Source organism: Dromaius novaehollandiae, chromosome 15 (assembly GCF_036370855.1).
Source record: "Dromaius novaehollandiae isolate bDroNov1 chromosome 15, bDroNov1.hap1, whole genome shotgun sequence".
NCBI lineage: Eukaryota > Metazoa > Chordata > Aves > Casuariiformes > Dromaiidae > Dromaius > Dromaius novaehollandiae.
This window is the reverse complement of record NC_088112.1, coordinates 6,397,751-6,413,073: the sequence shown is the minus strand read 5'-3', so window position 1 is coordinate 6,413,073 and position 15,323 is coordinate 6,397,751. Positions and strand designations below refer to the sequence as shown.

The 15,323-nt window shown below is 37.8% G+C and overlaps 1 protein-coding gene across 2 annotated transcripts in view; it reads left to right on the top strand.

Annotated features, from left to right (window-relative positions):
* Positions 1–15,323, top strand: part of TENM2 (teneurin transmembrane protein 2) — a 1,579,923-nt gene that overhangs the window by 1,453,178 nt on the left and 111,422 nt on the right. For both annotated transcript variants that reach the window (XM_064520849.1, XM_064520848.1), the window contains 2 exons: positions 5,286–5,491; positions 13,330–13,525. In XM_064520849.1, the coding sequence (XP_064376919.1) occupies positions 5,286–5,491; positions 13,330–13,525 (402 nt within the window). The remainder of the gene's footprint in view (positions 1–5,285; positions 5,492–13,329; positions 13,526–15,323) is intronic.

Sequence of the window (15,323 nt, the reverse complement as noted above, 5' to 3'; positions counted from 1 at the left end):
CGCTGCTTGCCGTTACACTGTCCTCCAGCTCAAAGGTGAGGCCTGCTGACAAGGTAGCGTGGGGGAGTTTGCGCTGCTGTTGCCCTGTGTTGCCTGAGAGCTTCAAAGACAAATATACTTGAGTGCTAAAACAGTCTTTTCAAATGTATATGCCAAAATAGTAATTCAGCTGGGTAAATAACACAGCAGTTTAAATGAATAAGTGTTATTTGGTTGATAAATATATGTTTGACAGAGCGATTGAAATGGCTCCCCTGGGTAAAATGAAGAAGCATGCTTTTAAAGTCTCTTCTGTGGAGGTTTATAGAGAGGAAATCACAGAAAAAAAAATTAAATACCAACGGGTTTATGAGATAGACAAAAGCACAGCTGAGATGATGATGCTGAGATTTATTTGCTCACAGTAGTATGAGTTCTTTGGGTTACTCTTTCTTCCCAGATCTGTCAGTTTGTCACATCTGTAACTTCACTTAAATGCAGTTGATGGTCTTTGAGTACGAACTGCAGTGGTCCATCAAAATGGAAAGCCTCCTAAAAATAGCTGGAGAGAGTGAGTCAGGTGGAAATATGCACTCTTTACATTAGGGGGTAAAGATGGAAAGAAACTATAAAAATGTTATGCAGTTTACTTACAAAAATCTCTAGGGACAGGGTTTCTAAGTGAAGCTCTTAGTGCAAAGTAAGCTATTGCACATACAAAGTTGGGATGATGTTGCTCTGCTTTTCAGGTTTAGAAATAAAGAAAACTTGATGAATCTTTAGCCTGCTGACTGAGAGGAGGTTAAGTGGTCATATCTATTTTGCATTTCACTTCTGTATTTCTAACTTGGGGAGGAAGGAACATGGAGAGGACAATATTGAGGCACCTCCTGTAGTATTTTTAATGTGACTGCTTTGCATCACTCATCTGCAAGGTGAGAATTTCTAATAGATCAGTATTGCTATTCCTCTTTTACAAGTAGTCATCTGAGATCATAAAGATCATGATCAACTCGTGTGCACAAGCTGTGGCAAAGCAAGGAGGAGAACTGAGGTGCTGTCACTGGTTTTGTTTCTCATACCAATGAGAGAATAATTTAGCATGAATTTACAAAGCCATATTCCAGAGGCTTTGCCTGTCTGAAATTAACAGCAATTTGCATCAGTAATAATGAAGAGATCATGCCGCTTTTCTACAAATGTCCCATATTTATGTAGATATGTAGGTACAAGTATTAATCATTTCCTTGCACCTGTAGCAGTTATTTTTAAGAGAATATGATTCAATATAATCTTCAATTGAATATCATCTTCAGAGGTTTAAAAGCTCACCTTGCTTGCTGGACTTAAACCTTTGTAAGAAGTTTGTTGAACTTGCAAACATAAAACTTCTTATATAACTTTAAGCATTTCTAAATTGTGTTACTTCAGCATTATAGAGTAGAGCCATTAAAACAGGATATGTCTTGTATTGTGTCCCTAAACAAGAAATACAGATGTTTTTTGACATATTGGAGGCAGCAGCTAAGCTTCTTACATATGTGGCATGGACTGGGCATAGAGCAGAGATCAGCTCTACTGGAGAAATACAGACTTGAAAATTAGGGGTCAGCCATCCAGTCCTTGCTTTATGATAGGGTAAGTGTGTCTTAACCAGTCACGATGGTTCATCTAAACTGTTCTTAAAATCATCTTCTGTATTGAACCCCTGCAGTTGTCTCAGTTCTCTTGTGAAGCAGAGTGTTCTGAGACACTGAAGTGTACCAGGAGTGGTTTGGGCAACTAGAAACCAGGTCATCTTATATAGTAGAGCAGAAAATCACCTATGGGGAGATGCCAAACTGAAATGAATAATTTCAGTATTAGGAACCCGAATCATGTCTATAGGCAGATTATGTTAATTAAAAATTCAATAGACTAATCTGCTGTTTTCACCAATTTTTAAGCTAATTACTTCATAGTTTTCCTGAGAAAAATAAAAGAAAGGTTTTTTTCTAATAGCCTTTCGTTAGGAAAGGTTGACATCCAATATATTCATTTACCTGTAAGGTAAGTGCTGACAATAGTATTAACATAGCTCTAGTTCTCCTGACAACTGGAATAATTTTTCTCATTTTAGTTTACCTGATAGGTTTGATAATTCTTGACTGTTGAAAATTACCCTTTCTCACTTAGGAATATAAAACAGAATTTCGGAAGACAGAAGGAGGCTAAGGCTGAATTCAACCAAAAGTGCTAAAATTTGAGCCTTCATGGAAGGTTTGTCTTTTATTAATAGTAGGAGTTAGATTTACTTGAAAAGTTACAACTCTAGAGAATTTAGACTCAGCTGACTTGGAAGAAAATATTATTAGCAGAAGGCATTGATGGCTCAAAACCATAATTCTTTTCTGTTATTTGTGGTGGTGTTTGTGAGCTGCTTTAATAGCCAATGAAACCATCAACTCCAACAGAAACTGTGACAGTCTTACAGTTTGCATGCTCACTAAGTTTGCTGCACTGGATAAAAATGAGATGTAATGGCTGAGGCAATATTCAGAATTAATTTCTATTTGATGTGATAAAAACATGTGACTCAGTAATTTGTAAAGCATATGTAAGCAGAAAGGCCTTCTAACACCATGTCACTTCTGAAAGTGTGCTAACTTTCATTCTTTCTTTTATAACTCAATAGCCCTGGTGTACATGTTTTTGATGAGAGGTATATGGACCTATAAGCTAGTTATTATTTAGCTAGTTGGCATATGAGATTCATGCTACTCCTCCAAGCCATCTCTCTAAATCTGCACAACCACTATTGAATGCTAGAATTAGATAAATAAAATATTGTTTAAAAAGAGAAAAAGAGGAAAAGCTGGTTCCAACATGCAGGGCTCCCTAATAGTCAGAGACAGTTCTGAGTTCCAAACTCGCATCCATTTTACAATGTTTGGTTTCCAGAAATAGAGCACGTTTACAGGCTTCTTTATGCCAAAGCCTTGCATTAGCTTTAGTGGGCTGAAACAGCTTTATTGTAGCCATGAAAGGATCCAAGGTCAAAAATATATAATGCAGATAATTCTGCGATAAGCGTAAGGAGTCTGTGAACTGAGTCAGAATACTGGAAGAGGCATAGGCCTACTAATAATTCTTCTCGCTTTTATTCTTTACATCTTTTATCATAATAAAAATATCTTCTGTATGGAAATGGCACTAGAGTGCTGACCAGCACAGCTTCTTCCTTGAATGGTTCACTATAACTATGGATATGTTGCTTCTGGAAAATAAGGGTTTTCAGGGTGTGTCAAGGAGTCTGTTCAGAGATTACATACAGCTGATACTCATTTAAGTATGCACAGTCTACTTCCAAGGAAGTAATTTACAGGACACTTTTTAAGAATGTACAAAAAGTGCATCATTTCCTACGATGACTTGGAAATGTGAAATGTAGTGAATGTTGTGCTAAAAAGGAGAAGTTGGAGCGCTCATTCTTAGGTTGACTTCCCAGCTTTGCCACTCAGTACAATGTTCAACAGGTGATTTTAAGATTTCCGTATCTGGTCTTCCAATTTATGTGGTTGAGGACTAATTTAAATTCTAGTGAGATGATGCCTTACTTCACTGAGGTATGAACTTTGAGATCCTCTGTTGCATTAATCACTTTGAAATGAAATCACATATTTCTTATGAAACCTTACTTGTCTGAATGTGGCTGATGAGCTGCCCATGAACTGTAGACCTTATAGGTATGTCAACTGCTGTTCTCAACCATTTTTTCTTTCTTTGCTGCCCATCTTTGCAGCTTCTTCTGCTTTTGTTTTTTTGTTAGTGTCATGATGATGTCGTAGACTCATTAACATAGAAAATGAAAAAACAAACAACTTATTAAAAACTACTTAACAGTTGGTATTCAGAGCATTCTTTGCCATTCAAGACACTGCCAATGTAATATCTGTTTCATTATACGCAAGTGTAAGTGCTGCTAACAGATAATTTGGAATCTGAAATTGAAACCATGCTATTGTAGCTCTCTCAATTAAAGATAGTCAAGACAGAAAAGCTGTTATGGTGCTTGTCTGCTGGAATTATGTGTCATCTGTGCCATCCTGTTGCATTCATGAAGTGGTGGAAAATATTTCAGCGGTATGTGTAGATGCTTCCCACACGTATCATTTACTGAGAATAGCGTTACAGCATGACAAAAACATCAAGTAAACAGCTGAGCTTTTAACAAATACTTGCAGGCTGTATTACAGGTACCACTACCACCCAGTGCTTATTAATAGCCTTTTTATCAGTGATGCCTTTAGTTTTGTGTGACTGTAATAGATATTTTCTGTGGTTTTCTGGTATTTGTACTATCCATTGTTATAACATAAAAAGGGATTAATCTCCATATTGTTTGGGAATATGGGGCACAAAGTCAAACACTGCTATACACTTTAGCCTGAAAGCCCTACCAGCTCTTTACCTATTCCACTCCATATTTAGAATATATGTAACCTCAGAACCATTCTGTTCAGCTGCTGAACAGAAGAGCTTTGCCCCTTGTTTTAAAAGCTGACTGTTTCCTGGGCTGGAAGCCAGAGCGCTCAGCCAGAAAGGTCCTGTATCTTGTCTTCAATAATGCATGCTGAAGGACTATCAAATGCTGGATTTTAACCACAGCAAATATGGTAGTGCACAGGGGAAAGAGAAACTTGTAGATAGTCACAGCTTGAGGCAGAGAGAACTTAAAAGGCAGTGTATTGGGTTGTAGTAACTTCCTTTAAAGAATGGGAAGATACTTCTTAGATGCTTAGATGCTATTCTCTAAATCTTGTTCTGTGCATTTAATTTTTGTATGAACTCTCTTATCTGTGACCTGGAGTTTATTGGACTACTTTTTTATGTAAAACAATAGTAATAAAAATTTGCAATCAGTGAATTTAGATTGAAATTACCCCTTTAGTTCACCTTTCTGATAATTTTTTTTAATATCTTGGTTGCATGCAAAATGCAACTGAAAAAAGCACAGGGAGCTTTATATATGCTTAATTGACTCTCTACTATATTTAATTAGTAAAGAGCAATCACAGAAATAAAGGGTTGGAGGGATTAGAAGATCACAGATGCTCCACAGAAACAGGTTCATAGCCTTAATTCACATATAAAGGATGAATTCTTACATACTGATTGAAACAGCAAGCAGATTGCATCCATATAAAAAAATAAAGTTTGATTTAAAAGGCAGCATTGCAACAAATGTTCATCTTGAATGGCACTATTATTATTAACTATATTAAAGCAGTTATCTCATCTGATCTATATTTGCTTTTATTTTATAGGACCATGGGTCACTAGGAATAGCAGCATAGATAGCGGAGAAGCAGAAGTTGGCCGCAGGGTCACCCAAGAAGTGCCGCCTGGAGTATTTTGGCGGTCTCAGATCCATATCAGCCAACCACAGTTCCTGAAGTTCAACATATCCTTAGGGAAGGATGCCCTTTTTGGTGTTTATATAAGAAGAGGCCTCCCACCATCACATGCCCAGGTATTTTATGAACGTGTGTTGGTGTTAAATGTGAAAATGTAAAAGCTTGTAGCATCTGTGTTAGATTTATGTTTGAGCTTATGGAGCTTAAGATTATGGATTCTGTATCATGGAAATTACTTAATTTGTGATATTTGACTGAAAACCATGATTTTAAGATACATAGCATATTACATATCTTAACAGTTCGTTGTTAAAAGGAGTAACAAGGGATAATGTTCTTGCTAGTCAGTTTTTTAAAATAGCTCTTTCAGTTTGGCAGTCAGTTTTAAATATCTGATGAAATCTTGGCATCAACTGGGATAAACTGATCCAGCTGTACACCGGTCGAAAGCACACCAGGAGGGATGGTGGACAGACTTAAAGTATGAAAGCATTGTAGACAATGGGAATGCATTTAAAGCTAGATTTGATAACATACATGTATCTTTCCTTACTTTATAGAAGTTTTTGACACCTCAGCCTGTTGGCAGGAATAGCATTGCTGGGATTGGTATTGCTGCTACTCAGCAGCAGAGGGCAGAATATAGTGGTCATGGGTTTGAGAGGCTTAATTTTACTACTTTTTCCTCAGTGGCAATGGTTAGTACATTATCTCACTTGAAAGCTGGGCAAGTCTTGCAGTTGAGAAACTGAATTCTTGTTGATTTCTTACCAGCTACAATGATGAAAAACCCACCAACTCTAGGTTTTTACAGTAACCCTGTAATACAGAGCTAAGTAGAGGGAGTGTGTAGGTAAGTGGAGATAAAAATAGCTTTAAAGTTAGTGAGACCAAATTTTAAGTATGTTTTTCCTCTAGGCTGTGTAATGGGCACTTGGATTTCTTTGGAGTTAGAAGATAAAGCCATATTTTATTGAACAGAGATAGTGTTTGTTTGTTTGTTTGTTTTTAACCATATTTTAAGCCCCTAAATGTGAATGGGAAGATTCATATTTACTTAGACTAGAACTCTAATGAGAAACCATATTTTGCTGTTTCACATGCTAAAAGAAAAGAGCCTCCATTCTTTAGTGAGCAAGTAAAGGAGAAATAGCAACCAGTTTTGTTAAGGAACCCTTCCTTCATGCATGTTCTTGCTGCTGAAAATCAATTCTTTGTTCTAAAATTATCACTTAAAGTGCTTTGCTTGATACATGATTTCCAAAGAGCAGACTTAGAGCTCTTAGGTCCCTCTTGGGAAAGCTCTACTTGAACATTCCTAGATGCCTTGTCCTGGTTTGCAAAGAATTGGTACAAATTTTTTTTCGCTTGGAGAAACAGATTGCAAGTACATACATGGTTAAAATACATGATCTAAGCTAAAAGCCCAGAGGCTTCAACCTAACTGCACTGCTATATAGGGTGAGTATGTTCCTACTGCCAGCATGGAGGTGTAAACCCTGAGCAAAATTTGTCCGTGTGCGTACACACACTCATGGTACAGTGAGCCAATGAAGTTTGTGTAGGAATCTACACTTAGGTTAACTGAGCTTTGGATCTGCTTCCCAACATGAGGCAAAGATGTGGAATGAACATGTATTGCCTCTTGCTCTTTGGCCCTTATTCTTGTCTATAGTCTGATTCAAGAGCTAGGGTCTTTAACTAGAACAGGGAGGAAAGGAGAGAAGAGGTTTACATGGGTTTATGACCTCTACTCCTAAGAGTACTCTACTCCTAATGATGGCTTTATGACCTTTACTCCTAATTTGTGAACAAGTAGCTTTATGACTATCCAAACTCCATTGACTTCTTGTGATATGCTGTTTTAAAATGTTCTGTGAGTTGCTGAATGACTGTGTCAGACCAGTTAGAAATAAAGACCAGCAGATCACAAATAAAGAAGGAGAGTAAGAAGTCAGGTTTTCATATGGCAAGAGGGTAACATTTTGCAGCATCCCAAAGTTTTGTACCAAGACTAGATAAATTGGGGAGGTTGTTTTGGACTGTTGCATCATTTTCAGCTGCCTTCAGACATCCTTGCAGTGTAAAAGATCTCTACAGCAAATATGTTTCCTAAGAGCATTTTGCTTTTGGCTCTTGGGGTCCAATATGTTGACTTGACAGCAAGATCGTGTGTATGATTTTTAACTATTTCAGTGGGGTTGTGGTGTAATTCATTGAGCATGTCTCATTTAATTCAGAATTTTGGTGCTCACTCCCCCTACCATGCCACCACGGAGGGAAAAAAAAAAAATGCAATTTAGTCCAGGAAAGCAAACAAAAGTATAGATTGTAAAGTTAAGACAATGGCTCAGGGCATCCCAAGCTCCCTAGCAATCATCAAATCTTGCTATAAGTACATGTTAAAACTACGAAATGGAGACATACTCTTGTATCTTGTAGGAAATCCATTTGGAAGTAACCAGTAGTATAAAATATTTATTTAATTCAAGCTGAACTTTAATTTCTGTCCTGCTGTGATCAGGTGTATTTGTTCTAGCTTTCCTTATGATGTTCTCATCTTAGAGGCTATGCTTGAGCAGAGATCCTCTTCTTTTTCTTCACTGCACCATACATGTACTGGATCTAAATTTCATGACATTTGTGTTACCTTAAATAATGAGAAGTAGCAACCATGAGCTCCTCCTGAGCCTGATGCCTCCTCGGAGAACTTCTTTCCTAATCTTTAGTTAGAGGAAGTGATGCCAGCCCTCTTCCATCACTGGAGTTAATGAAATCAACCAGTACAATCTGCAGAATTACTTTCCATATTCAGGCAGGGTCTTTGCACTTTTCAACAGGGTGATTCAGCAGCAGAATACTGCATTTGTACCTAGCAATCAAAATCCGGCCACACTGCTACAAAGAGAAATAATTTTAGGGGAAAGAAAGCTGTTGCATACCTGACTGGGTGAGGAAAAGCCTTGTTCTGACAGAAAGAAGCAGAATAATTTTGCATTAATGAAAATAGTCTGAAGTTGACACCAGGTGATATTTTAAAATTGAAATTTAAAAACCTTGTTTCTGCAAGTTAGGGACATGAGCTATAAAGCGGTGAACAGCTTCGCTTGACAGTTCATCACTGATCAGCGCTGATATGTCAGGCCAAGTAAAATCCTTTGTGGGAACAAGTCAATAATCAGCAAATTAGGTACATGATTAACCTCAGACAACACGTTGCAGTTCCTCTCTGCGAGCCCTGCTGAGATTTAACCTTCTCAGTATTACTGTTTAGCAAATATTCCAAATGCCTAGTTTAGTCAGTCAAACTGATGTAGCTGTAAACTTGTCTAGAAGCAGCCTTGTGTGCCATGTGCATAGGGAATGGCACTCCAGAGGAGAGGTAAAAATGCAGTTTTGAGTGGCAAGTGGATTAGAAACAGCAGTACCTTGTTTTCAAGCAAGATTCTTCCAGCCTGCATGGTACTACATACAAATAACAAAATACGCATTGCAGGCTTAAATGATTGATAGGAAATTAGTAGAAGATAGCCAAATGAATAAAAGTGGTAATGTAGAGAAACAATGGACATGCCAAACAATATGCGAAATGAGTATGCAGAGATTACAGCAAGTATGATATTACAACGTATTGGTAAAATATTCCAAATGACGGCATGAGAAAAGCAATCTTATAGAAGCATCATTGCAATGCCTGGAGAAGGCAATGTAGCCTGTAGAGTTGTATTGCTTTCCTTTCCAGCAGTGTGTCTTATACTTGTAAACTTTTCATGTTAGAATGAAGACTGTTTTCATGTAGAACTGGAACTGACATTATCTGAAATAACTTGAATAGCTGAGGAGTTTCAGTGTTACCTTGCTTCTTAGCCACAGCTCATACACATTTCCGTGCTCTCATCGCTCAAAAGTTTTGTGATGGTGATTGCACTGTTATTGCTGAATATTGTGCTGCTTTGTATCAGCTGCGTGTGTACATTCAACACGTACATTCCAGTGTCAAAACAAACTGATTGGCCATCAGTGTGGATATCACATGTTTCATGGGTGTATTTTAATGAATAATCTACAAATTGGATTTTATGAAGAACTAATTTTTTGTGTTTTCCTTTTAAGATAAGATCTCTGAGAAATATGTCTTTCTAGTTCCTGATTTCAAACACTGTTAGGGATTTTATATAGGCATGCAAGTAGTTTCAAAGCTAAGAAAAAATAAAGATTATATAGTCTTTCTACGTTGCCAGTTTTGAACCCTGCAAGCTCTGTTTGCTTCTGCATGATTTCAGAACTAGGTCAGTGCCTGTATCCAAGCCGGCTCAGTACATCTTTACTGCATGGATGCCACTGTGCAGTGTAGACACTACCATGTGTGCAAAGTTCCAGAACCGTTTTGCTGTTTCCCCATGGTTGCTGGAAAAAGAAAGTAGCCATGTGTTCAAAATACATGAGAGGAGGATAAGAAGCACAGAACAGAGAAATTCAAAAAACAAATGGCCTAAATAGAACTTAGCTTGAGATTTAGGCTTATAAGTGTAAATACGCAGCGGGGTTTGTGATGCCGAGTAGTAGTAAAAGTGAACTCACTGAAGATGTGATTTTGGAATTTGTTTTGAGGAGTGAGCTGGCAAGGCACCTGTTTATATGGAGCTCTAATCATGTTAAGTAGTCCCCTCTTATCTGCAAAACGGAACTCTGCAAGGATATAGTCATTTGCGATTTCTGGTGTATTTTGTTTCTGAGCAGGCTTTTGTCATTTCTGTGAGACTTTCTGTCTGCAGCCTTCAAATATAAAGGAGCATTAAAAAAAAAAATGAGTCAGCCAAACTTCAGATTACTTCAGAATCCTCTGTTTTGTTGTTGACTTGGTCCATTCCCTGACCTGTGTGATTTAGTTGCCCCTTTCTTAGCAGATGTGTGTGCTTGATATTATACAGTTGCTTCTAAATGAGCATGGAAGCACCTGTACTCTTTCCCTATATGGATCTTGTAATCGATGCATATTTGTCAATGGGTAGCTTTAAAGCAAGAATGGTATCTTCATTTAAATGTTTTAAAGCAATTTATCATGCAAATGTGGTAAATCAGAAGATCAACAGGGCAGCAAGAAGCAAAATGATAATCCAGCTGACCATGTGAAGAAATCTTATCTAGTTATGATTTCACAGTACCCCTTTAGTGACCCTTCAGTCAGGGATTTTACGTTTTGTGATACATATGCCCAGTACGTGCTGACTGGCAGATACATTATCTTCCTTCCTTTTTTTAGTCCTGAGGAATCCAAAAGTGATAAAGATTTATTTTTATATTCTGTATCAGTTTACACCGGTACTTCACGAGCTGTAAACTTATTCAGGTTTAGTAGTTATGCTTTTTCCTGAGCATAAAATAGTTCTTCATGGTTTGATTAAAGAGGAGTAATACCAGTGTATATAGTGTGTAATTAAAATTGTAGCCTTATGGAGAGCCGTGTCAAGTGACCAGCTCTCACTAGGTCACACCCATCATCGTGAAAAGAGATTCTGTAGCTAAAACTACTTCAAGCAATTTCAGCCTGAGTACTCTTCCCCTTCGATCTTACCGACTGCTGAGCCTTTTCTACTATATGAGGTAGAATCAGCATCAAACAGAGGGGAGGCAGAGGAACCTGCCAGCACAAGCAGAGCCGAACAGCATGATGCCAGTGAGAAATGTCAGCTTTTATTGCTGCTTCCTTAGTTGACCCTTTGTGAGCAATTGTTCTGAGGAGCAAAATTTCTTTTTTCCCAAGGTGTTGTCCCGGTAATGAAGTTTTCCAAGGAGGTGATGAGTCTGTCCTTAACCTCTGACTGTTGGGCTATAGGTTTTGGTAATGTTTCCAAATGTCAGTGGTTTAAGAGGTTGATGTGTGTGTGTTTGACACCTCTGATACTCTGAAAGTTACTGACATGCCAGAATTCTCTAAATCTCTGTTGTGCATTGGTCTAAATGTGCTAATTTAGCTGAACTACCCTCTCCTGCCAAAATCCCATATAAAAAAGTGCTTGAGTGAATGACAGCCTGATCCTAACAGTGTGGTGAAACTTGTTATTTCATTCCTACTGTTCCCCAAGACTCAAGGCGCTGGAGAGAATGGGTACTGCACTGCTTTTGACAGTAGCTTTGGACTAGTAGACCTAGGCTCAAATTCCCACCCTACCATGGATTTCCTTTGTGTCTTTTTACTGGTGTCAAAGTTCTATACAGTTAAAACTAGGGCAATAGTATTTCCTTACTTGGCCCTTTCTTTTCAGGTTACGTGTATCAGGGACTCTCTATTGCTCATATGTAGCCATTACAGAATTTCAAATAGGTCAGATTTTACCACCCTAATTTTAGATAGATGTACTGCATGTCACTGAAGGGTTAATGTCATTCTCTCTCCTACTAGCAGGGAGAATCTTCTTTATTTTATTGTGCATCATGAATTATTTGCTAGAACACACTGTTAATTGCGTTCAGTGCACAAGACACTCAGCCCTCTATGGATGTGTGGCCTGTTTAGGATGCAGGATTGCAGTTTTCTTTTTAAACAAAAAGCCAAAGAAGGTGTATGTTTTCTTAGAGCTGTCGTAAGCCCAGGCTAGAGATAACAGGGGAAAATGTAATAAAACCACTGGCAAGCAAGCACGTACTATTACAGTATTTTATTGAACACATACGTCTTTCTTTAGACATGTCTATCTATCTCTATCTACTCCTAGATAGATAAATGTGTCTAAAACAAGATGTATTTTCATAGGGGACTTGTTATATAGCTATCAAAAGATTAGATATATTGTTTTTGTTGTTTCTTAAGGACTTCCCTTAGATAGGGGCTGTGAGAGCCAGTGAGTTGAGCATAGCATCAGCTTGAGAGCTCTAGATTCGCAGACGTTAAAGACAGAAAAAAAACCTGTTAGGACAGCTAGTCCAGCTGCTTTGCTATGCAGAGCTATTCCCTATTGTAGATTAACTAATATTTCTTCCAGTCTTGTTTAATTGTGTGGTGCAGTGGCATCTCCACTGGGAGGCTATTACTGAGCTTAATAGATGGGAAGCTTTTCTGACACTCATCTTAAATTTCTTTCTTTTTTTTTTTTATCATTTCATGCCATTAATGGTGCCATCCCTCTTATACTCTAAATAATCACTTGCTCTGTTTGATCCCTTTTTCAAAGATTTATGTAATGTTCTACCTTACTTGGAAATCATCCAACCAGAAATCTCAGTTTTCCTTCAGCCGCTTGAATTGTGTTATTCCTTTCCATGCTCCCTCTGGTTTTTGAATCCCACTTGCCCCATTTGTCCCTGGTTGTTCGACATACAAACTCAGGTAAGCAAACTGCTCTGTGATGTAAAGCTTTCACAGTGTATTCTTACTAGGTACTGAATTACCTTGCATTAGACAAACACATATTCTGTTTGTGTTGTTTCTGTTTGTTTTCATGCTGTGGGGGCTTCCATTCAATTGTATGTCTGGAAGGAAATCTCAGGCTTCTGTTCCTCTAGTAGCAACAATTTACTCCAGGTGATTGCTTAGGAAGGGGTGGATCTCCTATATATTGAAGGTTCCCAGCATTGAAAGCCATGTAGGAACTTACAAACTTTTGTGATAGGTCAAATCATTGGTTTCAGCTTCTGTCTCAAAACTCGAGCTGTGAAGAAATACAGTTTGTACATTTTTGATCATCTATGCGGAGCAAAGTTACATAATTTTGTATCACTATTTCAGAAGGGAGAAGAGTCGCAGAATCACTGTATGTTGCATGGTTGACTAGTAAATACTAGTTTCACACTGACATATTTTCCAGAAACACTGTTTTATGACAGGGTAGAAGACAAAACATAGTGTGAGATTGTGAGCTGCAATATTCGGTGTTCAGCTCTGTTTGGTTTTTTGTTTGTTTTCTTTTCTTTTTTGTTTTCTTTTTTGTTTGTTTGTTTGTTTTTTACCCTGCAGTATGATTTCATGGAACGCTTGGACGGGAAGGAGAAATGGAGTGTGGTGGAGTCCCCACGGGAACGGCGAAGCATTCAGACCCTTGTTCAGAATGAGGCTGTGTTTGTTCAATACTTGGATGTGGGCTTGTGGCACCTGGCATTTTACAATGATGGCAAGGACAAAGAAGTGGTCTCTTTCAGTACAGTTATCTTGGGTAGGTATCTCCACAAGCTGAGCATTTCTCCTCTGTATTTATTTCCTTACCCAAAGTTGTAATACTTTTTTGCAGTTTTCAGTATCCTTGATGCTATGTAGCGCATGTTTTTATCTGTTGAGAATCCGGTTGAGTCTGTTAGTTGGCCGTATGCTGTCTTACAGCTACCACTCATCTAATACTGCGCCTTGCCCTCAACACAGTGGCGTTAAGAGCAGAACATCTAGCCTATGGTCTGAGGCTAAAATTAGGAGAGAAGCTTGCAGTTTTGTTAGAAGACCAGGGTTCCATTTAGTCAGCTGAAAACTAAACTAAGCATTATCAGATGATTTGTTGAACTGTGAAGCATGTGAGCTTTGTTGAATATTATTGTCACAGTGACATAAAAAACCATGAGATGCTCTAACTGTTATTCCATCGAGACTGGTTGAAGAATTAAATGGCACTGCTGGGTTTTGAATCTTCTGTATTGAGGAATTCCTGTTTGTCTAGGAAAAGAGAAACTGTGATCTAAAACTCAAAGCGAGGGTATAAGTTCCATAAAAATAGTGGAGATCTAAAGCCTTGCCTGATTCGTGATATGAAGCTTGATTTTTCCTTTTGCATTAGTACAGAATTCAGTTTGCTGGCTTAAATCCCAATGGGTGTATAAGGATAGCCAGCACTCTGTCATTAATTGTGAATGTAATTGTTTCTGTTAACCTCAGTTAAGGTGAGAAAATGATTCTTCTTCCAGAGATTATACGGGGTTTTGTAAGGGGTACTAGGCACTATGCATATTTATGGACATCTCTGTGTATTTTCCCACAGAAAGCTTTTCCTGCTTCTTCAAAAACAGCGGGAATATTTGTGCTTGGTGTCTTGGTGTGCCCCTACTTTGCTTCTTACAAAACCTTGAGGTGCAATAAGCTGTCCTTAAAAGACTTGCCTTGTCCAGGCTACAGCTTTCAAGAGCGTCAAAGGTCTAATAGTCAGGTAGACTACTTGATAGTGCAATGATAGTAATTGGATTGAAACGTAGAGAAAAGTATAGTGTTTTATCCAGTTCAGAGGTTCTTCTACACACACCTAATATCATAAGTTTCATAATCAAAGGATTTGAGAGAGCTGGAAGTTTCTCTGACATGGAAAAGGAGAAAGAATAACAGAAATGATGTTAACTGACAGACAACACTTAAATTTAGCATAATTTTGAATGCACAGGAAGGGCTTTCATGTGCAATGAAGCAAAATAATGAATAACTCTATAGACAAGTTTCTTCATCAGACAAATTGATATTTTTGAGCATTACCTGTTTCAATTTTTTGTTCACTGTTTACATGAATCATTTCAAGAGGCCAAGCTAGTAACAACTCTTTGAAAATTTGTTTAATACTTCTTTTTTATTTATTATCCTGCAACTGTGAAATTAGATTTAAAGTTATGCTTGAATCCTTTTCTTCTCCTCAGTTTAATTTGATAGAAAAATACTCTGTATGCTTCTTTTAGTTCCAAATCCAAAATTCCTCTACTGTGTTGTACAGCTGCTGCTATTTCTTTGGTGTCTGGGATTGGCAGAGCCTTTTACTTTGGGACCACAGGTCCCACAACAAGGAGTAATAGTGAAAAGTAATGACATTCCAGTTAGACTTTTATTAAAGTAATTTAGCATAGAAAATATATTCCTCCAAAATCGAACAGCTTTCATATAAAAGTGATTTTAAGAATTAATTTCATAATTGGTATTTAATTTCCAGGTTGTTGTTATGAATTGTCCAAACAATATCATAGAAGTTGTGGAAAGCAAATATTTTGGTA